The sequence below is a fragment of the Tribolium madens genome, unplaced genomic scaffold, assembly GCF_015345945.1.
Source record: "Tribolium madens isolate multiple individuals breed KSU strain unplaced genomic scaffold, Tmad_KSU_1.1 Scaffold_96;HRSCAF=242;Tcas5.2_LG5, whole genome shotgun sequence".
NCBI classification, from domain to species: domain Eukaryota; kingdom Metazoa; phylum Arthropoda; class Insecta; order Coleoptera; family Tenebrionidae; genus Tribolium; species Tribolium madens.
In genome coordinates this window covers 12,132,288-12,145,597 of record NW_025401068.1, presented here as the reverse complement: position 1 = coordinate 12,145,597, position 13,310 = coordinate 12,132,288, and the positions used below count along the sequence as shown (strand labels likewise).

The window sequence follows — 13,310 nt, the reverse complement described above, 5'->3', positions numbered from 1 at the left end:
TTGAAGTTATGGTCAATTTTTACTTTGCTTACACCCAATATTGTAGCCGTTTCAAGCAATATGAAGCAACCAAGTTCAAAAATTAAAAAAAATTGATACCCACCTACAATAAAGTATTATTTTAACTTTTATTGTTAGATGTACTTGTGAACTTATTATATGAATTAAAAAAGTGTCTGGTCATTTTTATTATTATATTGAACAGTGTTTTGAAAAAATTTCAACCCTAACTACTCAAGTGTAATTTCGCGAATTTCGGGCGGAGTGCAAACTAAATTCTGTTGGCTCATATTTTATTATTATTATATTGTAACACTAACAACTAATAATTTGTAAATTTTATTTTTAATGACAGACGGCAGAAATGATTCAAAAAAATCAGGTGGGCGCCGAGTGTCACCAACCGATACCAACTAACAAAATTCTCTAGAAGACAAAAATATATTATTTTTAATTAAAATAAGAAAAAAGGGGGCGCGAATTAGAAAAAATAGCATAAAATACTCGTTTTATAATGGCATTGGCGAACTCATCCCGGCTCGTTTTCTAACTTGGGATTCGTGTTGCCAGTGATTTTCTAGGGAGATTTCATTTCTTATTCTGTACTGTTTTGTGGTTGTAAGTACTGCACTTGCGCACTGGACCTAATGTTGTTTATATTTTTGTTTTTCTTTATCAACAATAATTTCTGTAACTGTTGAACAATATGGATTGTTGTTACACGTAAGTAGTATTGAAATATTTTAATTAATGATGGATTTATGTTGCACACTATCATCATTTTGAATTGAATAAAGTGAGGTTAGGTCAATTATCGCAAGTTATTATTTTTTGTTTATATTAAAAAGCTGCGGTTTTTATTTTATCATATCTTTTTAGTGGTGCCGAGCCTTTACCTGCACTAACACGTGCATTACAAGAAATTCGTTTAATCCAAAGAAGGAGACTGAAAACCAAAATGACTTCCGTTACAATTGGAGATGGTGAAGCAACTATAATTAGTCTCCATAATATCTCCAAAACATATACTGGGACTGTACGCATTGTGAAGTTTGAAGATAACTATCACGTTCAAGTAAATTCCAATGGCAAGAACTTGCTACTAATTCCATGTGGGCAAATAGTAAGTTGCAGCATGGTGAAGACTGTCGTTACCTTACACTTACACGAGGATTTTTTGTGGGAAAAATGTATTTTAAACTTTCATAGTGAAGAACAGGCTGATGTCTTCAAATTGAAATTGCCACCTATTGAGAGACCCGAGTACCAGAATTCGACTGAAAAGTAAGAAAGACCAAACAGTAGTTTAAGGCTGTCCGGGAGTGAACGGGCAAGTCGGTTTTCAGCACTTATTATTCTTTTTCAAAAGCAACCAGCAATACACCCTAGGCAGGGTCCAAACTCAGTCTTTACCTGTGTTCAGGGGTTGGGTTAGTAAGGGTAATAAATTGTAATAAAAGTAAAAGATCAGTTCGCTAATATTTTTATGCCTTGAATTTGTGGAAGTTGCTTTAAATTTCTTAGAAAGCTAAATATTGTTTTGACTTTTGGATCTTAAAAAAATCGAATCACAATTATCCTATCTACCTGATAGGTTGTACAGGGTGCTGCATTTTGGATGTCCGAATAGGGAATCTCCGAATCTAAGATGTTTAGCCAAAGACGAGTGATACATTCTGGGGCTCATTTTTTGAGAAAATAATATTGGTTAAAACCGCATCCCGCTATCGTCTTTTGTTTTCGACTTACAGGCAAAAGTTGACATTTTGGCGAAATCTAAAAAAATTCATATCTTCGTTATTATAGAAGACACGGATTTGAAATAAAGACATTATACAGGCACTTTTTTTACGAGGAATTTAATAATGTAGTTTAACAATTTTTTTCAGTCATTAGTTTAGCCGTAGTAAGATAAAATTGTATTTTTTTAAATGGAAATCATAGGCAGCTTTGGCAATTTTGAAATGCTTATTTTTTTCTGATCTAAAAAATATATATTTGTAACAAAATATTTTTTTATAACTATACTTAAAAAGTGAAATACATATTTTGTGTGATAATAGTTGGCCATGGAAAAACTATTTCATTCCAAAAGTGTAAATAATAATCAATAAGAGTTTTGTGAACTGTAAAATAGATGAAAAAATAGATAAAATTATATAGATTTAAAAAAATACGATACGGTAGAAGCATTGAACAAATATCCGAGCGCCTCAGAAAAAATTATTACATATTTTTAAAAAATCCAAAAATAGAAAAAACAAATGTGTCAACAGTCAACACAATTACAAGAAACATTTTTTGATGATCTAATGGAGGTAGGATAACGTTTCACATAGACGGAATTTGGGTATTTGAATAACCATATCGTCATTTTTGTGTCATATAAAATATATTTTATTGAAGAATTAAAGGGGCTTTTTTTTACAACACTCTATGTATCATTAGAAGTTGCAATGGTAATGTTAGGTTGTTTAAAAACAAAGAAATGTTATTAGTCGCCAATAAGTTGATTTACGATTTATTTTGAATTTTCTTCATTACATAGTACATAGAAAACTCTTTTATTAGTGACACTGGTTGAATAATATAGTTTAAATCCTTTTAGTTGAAGATGCAACATTTTTTCATGGCCAACTGCGAACAAAAATCAAAGATAATTTTTTGCTAAAAAAGTATTATCGTAATTCGTTACAAATATTTTTTAAATAAGAAAAAAACAAGCTTTTTAAAAATGACATACCATCTATGATTCCCATTTAAAAAGATACAAGTTTATTTTATTACGGCTAAACAAACAACTGAAAAAAATTGTTAACTACATTATTAAATTCTACGTAAAAAAGTGCCTGTATAATGTCTTTATTTCAAATGTGTGTCTTCTATAATAACGAAGATATGAATTTTTTTAGATTTCGCTAAAATGTCAATTTTTGTCTATAAGTCGAAAACAAAAGACGATAGCGGGATGCGGTTTTAACCAATATTATTTTCTGAAAAAATGAGCCCCAGAATGTTATACTCGTTTTTGGCTAAACCTCTTAGTTTCGGAGATTTCCTATTCGGACATCCAAAATGCAGCACCCTGTACATATTTACTAAATTAGAAAGCTCACAGGTTCCATTTTCAATGGAAACTAAATTTTTGCATGAGATAATAAGACATACATTCAGGCTGCGCCAGAACTCGCGCCCCCGAGAAAAATGCAATATAAAGTAAGATACCAGGAATGTGGAAAAAATGTTAAAAAAATTTTATCTATAAAACTTTCGAAGTTATGAGAGTTTAAATTTTGCAATTTGACTCTATTTATTTCTGTTGGAAAAATAATTTTTCAAGTTTTTTTTGCTACAGGCTATTAGAAGAGGAAACAAGGAAATATATCCTAAATTGTAATTCTGTTCAATGTTATTTGTGGCTTTTATTGGCAAAATTTTTGTACCTTTACTAAATAATTGTAAAAAAAAACATATACAAGATCATCAGTATGATTAAAAAGACATAAAAAAGTGTCAAATGTCAAAAAATAAATGTCAAAATTTTTTGACAGATAGAATTTTTTGAACATTTTTTTCATGTTACTGGTACTTATCTTACATGAAATTTTTCTCTGGGGCGCGGGTTCTGGCGCACCCTGTATAATTCCATAAATTAAAATTTTTACAATCGAAAAAATTACAAATTTATGCAATTTTGGACATCAAGATATGTCAGATATATCAACGTAAGCCACGCTTTAGTGTTATTATGATTGACGTTTGGATCTAAAACTTGAAAGTTTTAGTTGAAATTTATTTTTGGCGTCAATTTCCTAATTCATACAATAATGCCAGCAGTTGCAGTACGTTTTTTACATAGTTATAATTTTTTTATTATTATTTTGAATTATGGTCACTTTTATTTAGCTGTCAGCATAAAAACTACAAAAATCAAAAAAAAAATTGCACATAAAGTCAGTTTTACATTTTATGTCAACCGAATGACAAATCGTCTAAAATTCCGTGTCCGTACATCTGAATATCAAATTTACAATGCGCACTATAAAATTCATATTCTTTGGAGGGGAATTTATGATTTTTTTTAGCTAGGTTTTTTTAATTTAAAAGTGTCCTTGTTTTCCATTACAATTTTTTGCCATTGGCCACATTTATGGGTACCACTAACCGTAGAAAAATGCGAAGTTTTCATTTATAGTTGCCTTATAAAAGAAAAGATTGTGATAGGCCGAATCATTTTTTATGAAGAACAACGATAAATTAAAAAACAAAAACGATCTCTTCAATGATTTTTTTTCATAGTTGCCCCGCTAAAAAACTATTTGTTTTAGACTTCTGACGAGCATTTGTTTAAAAGTAATAAACTTTTTTGTATGCGCTCTCGAAACAAGCTGAGTCTTTGCTAGACCCAATAAAATAGTATGAAAAATGGTTGTATTAGGTACTCAATACCCAAAATACAGTTTTTCAGAACGGATAAGTCAATTTAGTTACTATGGTGGCGAAATTTGTTTAATTAATAATAGGTGTAAATTTGTTGTATAATAAATTATTTTGTCTGATTATTGTTGCTATTTATTAAAACTCTTATAGATAATAAATAATCTTAGATCCTCACAAGGCACACATTTTTTCGAAAAAAAATGGTCAGGTCTACTAAACACGGGAGATTCCAACAAAATTAGCTTGTTTTCTCATTTCACGTCAAATGTTTCTGCTTCTAGTTTTCTAATAATAATAACTGAAAATTATTATGCTAATTACATGATAAATATGACCATCCTTTGCTTGGGTTGGTACAAGGGCAGGTAGAGACCTCGATCCTCCACAGAAGCGGCGCTGGCAACGCCTCTTGTGGTAAAAGCAATGAACTAGGAGGCATTTTTCGGCAAAATATATTTATTAATAATTTAAAAACAACAGTGTTTTATTACATGGTGTTTGTTGAATTTGTTAAGAATTAATATTTTGTAATAAATACCAAAACCCTAGAACGAACTTTAGGTCTACCGTTAAATATCGTGACTTATACATCAATCACAATATCTCAAAAACTAAACACTTTTTTAAAAAAGGCCAACGAATCGGCCTATAGAATATTCTTTTAAATCATCTTACAAAAACCAAAATTGATTACTTGAAAAATGACTGAGTAAAGTTGTTTTCAAGTTCACCATTTATGCATTTTTGTTCTTTTTTTAAAAGTATTAATTTTTTTTTAAATCTCGGCCTGTAGATTTAAAAAAGCTTTATTTTGATGTATAATACATGAAATTCTGTTGCATATTAAGCGAGTAATCTTGTTTTCAATATACTAACGTCTCGAATCGTTGGTCGCGGACACCCTTAAACCATTTAACATTTTGTCTTCCAGCTCTGATACAGATTTTGAAGATTCCGGCAATGAAAAAACCGAAATAATGAAAGATAACTCATTCAACAACTCATCAATAGATGAGTCAGAACATTAAAAAAAAATTTGTTAATTTAATTTTCATTAATACAGTCTATTTTTTTTGCAATATCATCTAGATGAACCCAATTCAATAATAAATACAGTTTTTACATAGGATGTTTTACCATCTCGGAAAAATTTCGCTTCGCTCCTGAAGTGGCCCAATAGAAAAACCAGGTGATTCCGAAGGCTCTTTAATATGTTTTAAAAACAAGAGGATCTTTAAAAACATGATGTGTGCTGAAGAGGCCTTACTAGTAGTTATAAAATTCGGAAAATTATCCAAAAGACAGAAATTTGCAAAATCAGGTCTCAAATGCATTATTTTTGTTTTGTTTGGAGCGTTTTTCTTTGAGAAGTTTACTGAATTTGGAAGGTAGAAAATTGCAAAATTTGGTTACAAACTCATTTTGTGCAAAGGCTTAGTTGGGAAGAAATAAAAGCCCGATTTGGGTTATTGTTACATTTTTATTTTTGACATTTGAGTGTTTTACTCGTATAAGTGTAAATTAATAAATATTTGTATATTATAAAAACATAATATTTACAGAAAGAAATATTAGTGTTGTAACATCATATTAAATAACATAATGCAATTCGTAGGCAATAGGTAGTAAAAAGGTCTCGTTTTCTTTTATAAAACGCGAAAGAATTACACTGAAATATCCACAATAGGAAAAATATGAATATGAATCAAATTTACGATCGATTCCATCGATAGTCAACACACTATGTATAAAAAACAAAATCTAAGCTAGTGTTTTCCATACAAACAAACAATTTACAAATATATTTCAAGCAAAGAGTTTTCTTCTTAGTGACTTAAAAAATGCGGTGGAATCCAACACTGATTCAACCATTGATGAATTTTATTAAAATAAGAATTTAGTGAGAAATCATCGACAACACAACCAATGTTGGTCCACCAAAAACAGCCCTGCATTTTTTCATCTAATCTATTTAAATATAAATACAACTGGAATGACACTAATAATAAATTTTATTGTTGTTTCCATGGACTCGTTTTAGTACTTTCAAATAGAACGAAATGAAAGCGGTCGTATTCAACAAATTGGCACAGAAAAAGCCGACTTGAAACAAAAAAGGCACATAATACTTAAAAAGAAAAATACAGAGAAATTGCAATAATACATCATGTTGGTAAAAAGGTGATTTATCTAATATCTCAGACGCTGCATCGAACTAAAAATACACTTCTGGTGTAGCCAACCGACATAAAAAAAAATAATAACATTTAATAAAGCGTTAACAAAAAATTAATAAATGATTAGATGACTAATTAACAACGAACTAGACTTAAATGACAAGTGGCATGTCTTTCTTATTAGGTAAATTAACCTTTTTGCCTTGCCAAAGCGAATTATGAATCGTGAAAGCATCTATGGTCACCGTCAAATGTTTCGTATGGACTTGCGAAAAACATTTGCCTCCTGAGTTGTACCTAAAACAAAAATAGTATATTACATGCGACGTGGTAATTACCACCGAAGTTTATATGCTATTTTATCCACAATCACATTTCATTTTAATAGTATGCGTTGATTGACAGAAATATAAAGTATAGGAGAAAATCAGCCGTCAATAGATGGTACTAATATCATTATGTTTTCCCCATTTGAATAGTTTGCAGTTGATGTGCCAGATGTCTCTTTTACTAATTTTGGCGGGTAGCTTAGACGACGGTGCGGCGACGTTTTGGCGGGGTTTTGACGGAATTTTGTGACAACTTAAAAATCTTATTTAATCTGTCACGTAATGTCTTTTAAGATCATTTTTTATTTAAAATAATAATGCCAAAAGTTGAAATCTTCATTTTAGAAAGTAATGCATCGAAATAGATCCTCCCACATAGTTTCTGCAATAAACTACGGAGCAAAAACGCTTGCAAATAATCATATTTATCAAATTGACATTTGGATAGTTCCAAGCTTGACACCAGAGGTCAGCTACTTTGCTGATTTTCTCCTATCCAATAGGCCAAAATCGTGAACTTGTCACAATGGTAAATTCCGATAGATGACATCTCTAGACTCATTTGACAAAAATTATATAATTTCAAGTCCATTTAGATCAACAAAGCGATTTAAAAGTAGGTGATACTCATGATTTTGATTTAAAAATGTTCCAGGTGCAATATAATAAATTTATCTTATACATAAAATTCAAAATTTAGAAAAAAAGAAAATAAAAGATTTCAAAAGTTAAATAAGCTGTACTAAAATAAAAAAAGAAAATAAAAGATTTCAAAAGTTAAATAAGCTGTACTAAAATATACTTAAAAAACTAAAAAATTAATCCTTGTGTTTTTTATTCGAAGTATTGAAGAAATAATAAAGAGTTATTGTAATTTTAATATTTTTGTAAATTTGTAAAGATTAAAAATAACTATCTAACTCAAATGTAAATGTTTATTTTTTTTTAATAAATAAAATTATATTTGCTTATAAAATGTTATAATTTTTGATGTTTTTGGTCTAGTTCTTAGAAAAAATTACAATCAACAAAAAATTATTAAAACACAAAAGTAAATTTTTGTATAGGTACCAGAAAAAAAAACTGTCATTTTTAACAAAAACAATCATTCAATTAATTAATTAATTGGCAAAGTGACATCCTAACATCGTTGTCAAAAAATAAAATCGCCAATGTGATGGGACTTGAACAGCAAAGAAAAATTATTATTACAAGTCCAAAAGTAAGAAAAAAATTAACTTTTCTTTCCACTGAGTCAGAATAATAAAGTTTTAATTACAGATTTGTTCGTTTCAGATAATAGTTATTTATTCGACGAGTTTGAGTGTAAATCGGACTCTTTTTATTTGACCGAGTGGATTTTTAAACCACGAGTGTAACGAGTGGTTTACCATCCACGAGGTGGAATAAAGCGTCCGATTTACACTCAAACGAGTGGAATACAACATTTTATTCTTCGAATTAGACTCAACAAGGCTTAAACTTGCTTTAAATCTGTTAAAAATAATTTGACGTTTTGTATTGAGAAATGCCAAACAGTTCAACAACTTCCTTAGACGGGAGAAAAACCGTAAATTTTGACAGTGTCGAAGAATAAAAACTGTTAAAGTGTTACTTTATCTACTCAAAAGACTTTATATAGAAATAGTTTAACATCTACTCTAGAAAAAAAAAGGATTTCCTTTGCAGTTTGGGCGTAAAATCAAAGGTACAAATTTGTTTCCTTTTGACTGACTATTGTAGAATCTATTAAGTTCAGAATTATGATTATAAAAGAAATAAATATCTTGATAGAAATTGGCAAAATTCACAGTTTATTTAAAAGTTAAATAAGGGTTGTTCGACATATTACCTGCTCTCCCTGAAAGGCTATAGCCCGAGTAAAAAGTTAGACTCATGAATAAATTTTTCCCCGGGTGTACAAAAACTTATCAAGGTTTCAAACCAAAGTATACAGATTCCATTGGAGCGTGGACTCGTCGCTTCCTATTTTTTTTTAACATTGGGTAACTATTACTGTCAATCAACATCTAATTTAGAGTTTTTAGCTTGTAACCTGGGCAATCCTTCATAAATTATTTCCCGACTATGGGATGTAATAACAAATTTACCGACCTCTCAAAGGAGTCGGTATAGGGTGAGTTATATATAATAAAGACCCTAACCGATTTTGAGACGCAACCCAAAATACATTCTCAGATATGTACATATGCGTTAATTAATGTTCTATTTGAAATTTTTCAAAGATATAAACATAGATACCTGTGATAACTTTGACAATTTTTATAACTTGGAATCCTACGCTGGACCTTTGACAGTACAGATTCAGCCATAACATGTTGTGTCATTTTCCATTTGTCAAGGTCATGACAGTTTTTTTCGTCGTTTGAGTATGTTTTAAATTTAAGAGAAAAAGAAAGTGGAATTTTTGACACTGTCAAATTTAACTAATGACATATCAACAATTACTTTGATTTGAATTTAATAAACTAAATTTTTCAAACATACAAAAAGCAAAATTGACTGTGAGAATGTATTTTGGGTTGCTTCTAAAAATCGGTCAGGGTCTTTACCATGACTCAGCCTGTATTATGATAGTGATTGTGAATAGAAGAAACTTTTTGCACTCACTTGAAGAATTTATCAAACATCCTGTCGTTGACTTGCTTGGGTCCCGTCCCGTACAACTTGAACACTTCCTCTCTATCGGGACAATACGAATAGAGAGCTCGAAATTGACAGCCTGCGTCCCTGAAAAGTATCAAAAAATGCTTGCTTTCCGATCGATTGATCTCCTCAAGGACGCGTTTCTTCGCTTCGCGGTTCACCACGCCGGGGAAGACGCAATACTCCACCGCATTCAACATTATACCACGATTCGATTTCGTCGCCGGCTGTTTGTACAATCGTGGACCTGTATAATCCATCATACTGCTCGGCGTCGAACTAATATCACTCGAACCATCATCGAATATTCTCCTGCCTTTCGACATCAGTCCTGGCAGACTGCCGGGCCCCGACGGCGACGTCAAATGCCTCATACTGCCCATTCCTGGCGAGGGGGCACGTCGTGGGGGCGTAGCCCTACCCAAACCCGAATCGGTATCGCCGTACCGATACGCTAAACTGTCCTGGTCCGTGCTAGAACCTGCCAAAAACGAAAACAATTTCAATATGTCCGCCACTTACTAATTAAGTTGGCAACATTGAACTGTCACTTCGATTGGCAACATTGAAATTATTGTTATATCCTGATGTGTCAGGTGACGGCCATGCCCGTCATAAATGAATGACAATTACATATAAAAGTTTGACGTTTAAATTTGAAAGTCAAGGTTGCCAAACTAAGATTTTTGACGCCTACTTGATGACAAGAATCACAGTAATTATTCAATGTCACCAACTTAATTTTAAAGTCAGAGACGACTTTGATTTGAAATTTAATAATTGTACACATTGTGTGTGTTATAAGTTATAACGTAATGCCCCGCACCGTTGCGTTTTGGCGTTAGAAAATTATTACAAATGCTTTTTTGATTAATTAAATAAATTAATTAATGAAGTGGCGTCGTTGTTCTCCTTTGTTAAATAAATAATTGACCCGAAAAAAAGAATATTAGTGCAGAGGAGGAACGAAATGTTCAATTTCAGAGGGCACTTATAATTTTTATCCCAGCGAAAACTACTCTAAAAAAATGAAACAACTAAGAATAAATGTGTTTCAAAATGATTTTCATCTAGTCGCCTACGGATTTTCCATGTAAAATAAAAAAATGCCGCTTTAAAGTATATTGAATCTAGTTAATCCTAAATGTTGGTTTATTTCGATTGACAGCTGTTGACAGAACTATTTGGTTCAAAAAGAGCAAAGCAAAAAAATTACACGTTGAAAGAAATTCCAAAATCGTCTATGAAACTATAATTATGTAATTTTTTTTTGTGAAAATCATTTTGAAACACGTTTATTTTCATCTATTCGCCTATGGAATTTCCATGTAAAATAAAAATGCCGCTTTAAAAAATATTAAATTATTTTATTTTATAATAATTAACCTCAAATGTTAATTTATTTCGATTGACAGCTGTCACTGTTGACAGAACTATCTGGTGTAAAAACAGTAGAGCGGTACAAAAAAATTCCATGTAAAGAAATTCCATAGGCGACTAGATGAAAATAATTTTTAAACACGTGGTGTTTATAAAAAAAATAATAGTACTTAAACGTATGTCTTGCATAGATTGTTACATTTAATTGATACATACAGGGTGCGCCAGAACTCGCGCCCCACAGAAAATTTTCAAGTAAGGTAAGATACTATGAACACGAAAAAAATGTTAAAAAAAACTCTATCTGCCAAAAAATTATGACATTTATTTTTTGAAATTTGACATTTTTTTATGTCTATTTAATGATACTGTTCATCTTGTATGTATATGTTTTTTTTTTACAATTATTTAGTAAAGGCACAAAAATCTTGCCAATAAAAGCAACAAATAACATTGAACAGAGTTACAATTTATGATACAGCTTCCTTGTTTCCTCTTTTAATAGCCTATAGCAAAAAAACTTGGAAAACTATTTTTCCAACAGAAATAAATAGAGTCAAAGTGCAAAATTTAAACCCTTATAACTTCGAAATTTTTATAGATAAATTTTTTTTTAAGATTTATGCCATGTTCCTGGTAGACTTACCTTATACGGTAATTCTCTGGGGCGCGAGTTCTGGCGTACCCTGTATACTACAGAGGGTAGATAAATAATTGTTATAATATTAAAATAATATAAATTATTGCCCAAAAATTGGTGAATTTGACAGTTAAATAACAGGTAAGTAAGAATGTTACAATTCAAGACAAATGTTTTTGTTTTATAAACACCTTGTATAATAAATAAAGTTTTAAGTTTAACTCATCTTGACTTATTTTTTATAGTGTTAAGAAAAGACAACGAATTTCCTATTGTATCACAGAAAGCGCACTTACCTAATAGCAAAAAATCTTTAGTTTTTGGAAAACAGCAAAAGACACTCTTTTTAACGAAAAAAAAAATTGTTTTAATCAATATTTTATGCAAGAAAAGTATTCAAGAATTTTTAAATTTGAAAGATAACTGACAGGTGTTGATGATACTATTTAAGACATACGTTCGTAATTTTTTCACAACGTTTTTGATTTTTGTTCTTTTGTTTAATTAAGCCCCTAACTAAATATGTAGAAAGAAATTATTATCTGGAAATCACTAGATTTAACTCATCTAGAAAAAGTTGAAGTAATTAAAAAATAAACTGCAAGTACAAAAACACTTTCCAAGCAATGAAAAACTATCGATTGTAATAAAATGTATGCACAGCACGGTACATTACTTTCTCTGAACAATAAAAACAAAAAAACAGGCAGGACTAACTATTGATGAATATGGGGGGTGGGGGTTTTGGTGTGACAATTAAATTAAAGTGGTTTAGGAAAGGAGGTGGAGTAAACCGTTATGAACCATCACCAACTAAGCCTAATGACAGAAAAGGTTGAACAGTTGGACAAACAACGACAAAAATACAGAATAAAAAAACCAAACCAGTGAAATAAAAAAGAATTTTAATAAAAATAGAGACCATGCCCAACGACCAATCTAGCATTTTGTACCTGATATACAAGACCTGTCTTACCGTACAAGTTCATCATAGAGCTAGACTTGCGCCCTTTAAAGTTTTGATAATTGGAATACTTAGGTCTGCCACGGACCTGGGCAGGTGAGGGGTCTGCAAAAACATCGTAACGTACATACACTACTGTTTCCATTTCACTTAAACAACAACAAATAACAAAAATAAATAACAAAACGACGATGCACATACGTCGTCACTTTTTTCTCTCTCTCTTTTTTTTTTTTTAAATGAAATGGATGCAAATAAAACGAAATAAAAAAGAGCGTGCACAACAACAACAACAACATTTACGATAAATACGTCAAAGCTAGCCGCCGGGTACCAGGAATGGGAAAAAGTGGATGGGTATCAAGGGTGTAAAGAGACCATACTGACCTCTGCTGGTTTTGTATGAACTTCGGCGACCTAAGGTCTGGTTGGCGCTGTGACAGGGGGACACTCCCCGGCTGTCGTCGGGCGAATCTGAAAGCCGCCAACACCACAACATCAGCGAAAGCACGAAACGCCACCGACAACTTTTACGATGTTTTTGGCCTTAAAAATATACAGAAAATGCCCCAAAAATCTGTGCTTTATAAACACTAACCATCTGTTTAATCCCGATTATTTGAAAAATTAAATATAATAAAAGTCATGCCAATTGTAACACCTAAAAGCACTTTTTAATTTATGAAACGAGAAATTGTATGACTAATTTCGAC

General features: G+C 31.1%; 2 protein-coding genes across 13 annotated transcripts in view; one reads left to right on the top strand and one right to left on the bottom strand.

Moving 5' to 3' along the window:
- The first annotated feature begins 445 nt into the window (after window positions 1-445).
- Window positions 446-9,016, top strand: LOC123013501. 3 transcript variants are annotated; one of them, XM_044412054.1, is made up of 4 exons: window positions 446-723; window positions 880-1,123; window positions 1,172-1,284; window positions 5,372-7,633. In XM_044412054.1, exons 1-4 carry the CDS (start codon window positions 707-709, stop codon window positions 5,466-5,468), a joined length of 471 nt encoding a protein of 156 aa, XP_044267989.1. In that variant the 5' UTR covers window positions 446-706; the 3' UTR covers window positions 5,469-7,633. The 3 variants fall into 3 exon arrangements, with proteins under 3 accessions (XP_044267989.1, XP_044267988.1, XP_044267990.1); XM_044412053.1 differs by having other exon boundaries at window positions 462-723; window positions 880-1,284; window positions 5,372-7,630; XM_044412055.1 differs by lacking the exon at window positions 5,372-7,633 and adding an exon at window positions 8,995-9,016 and having other exon boundaries at window positions 467-723; window positions 880-1,284.
- LOC123013499 (patronin) overlaps window positions 5,888-13,310 on the bottom strand; it is a 46,254-nt gene continuing 38,831 nt past the window's right edge. For 5 of the 10 annotated variants that reach the window (XM_044412043.1, XM_044412045.1, XM_044412049.1 and 2 more), the window contains 4 exons: window positions 12,985-13,071; window positions 12,610-12,702; window positions 9,578-10,094; window positions 5,888-6,914 (listed from right to left, as the gene is read on the bottom strand). In XM_044412043.1, coding sequence (XP_044267978.1) covers window positions 6,770-6,914; window positions 9,578-10,094; window positions 12,610-12,702; window positions 12,985-13,071 — 842 coding nt within the window. In that variant the 3' untranslated portion in view covers window positions 5,888-6,769. The remainder of the gene's footprint in view (window positions 6,915-9,577; window positions 10,095-12,609; window positions 12,703-12,984; window positions 13,072-13,310) is intronic. The other 5 variants (XM_044412047.1, XM_044412050.1, XM_044412051.1 and 2 more) reach the window with 3 other exon arrangements.

Coding starts and splice junctions, on each gene's coding strand:
- LOC123013501 (XM_044412053.1), top strand. Junction 1,285..5,371: donor TACCAGAATTCGACTGAAAA/GTAAGAAAGACC, acceptor TTTGTCTTCCAG/CTCTGATACAGATTTTGAAG.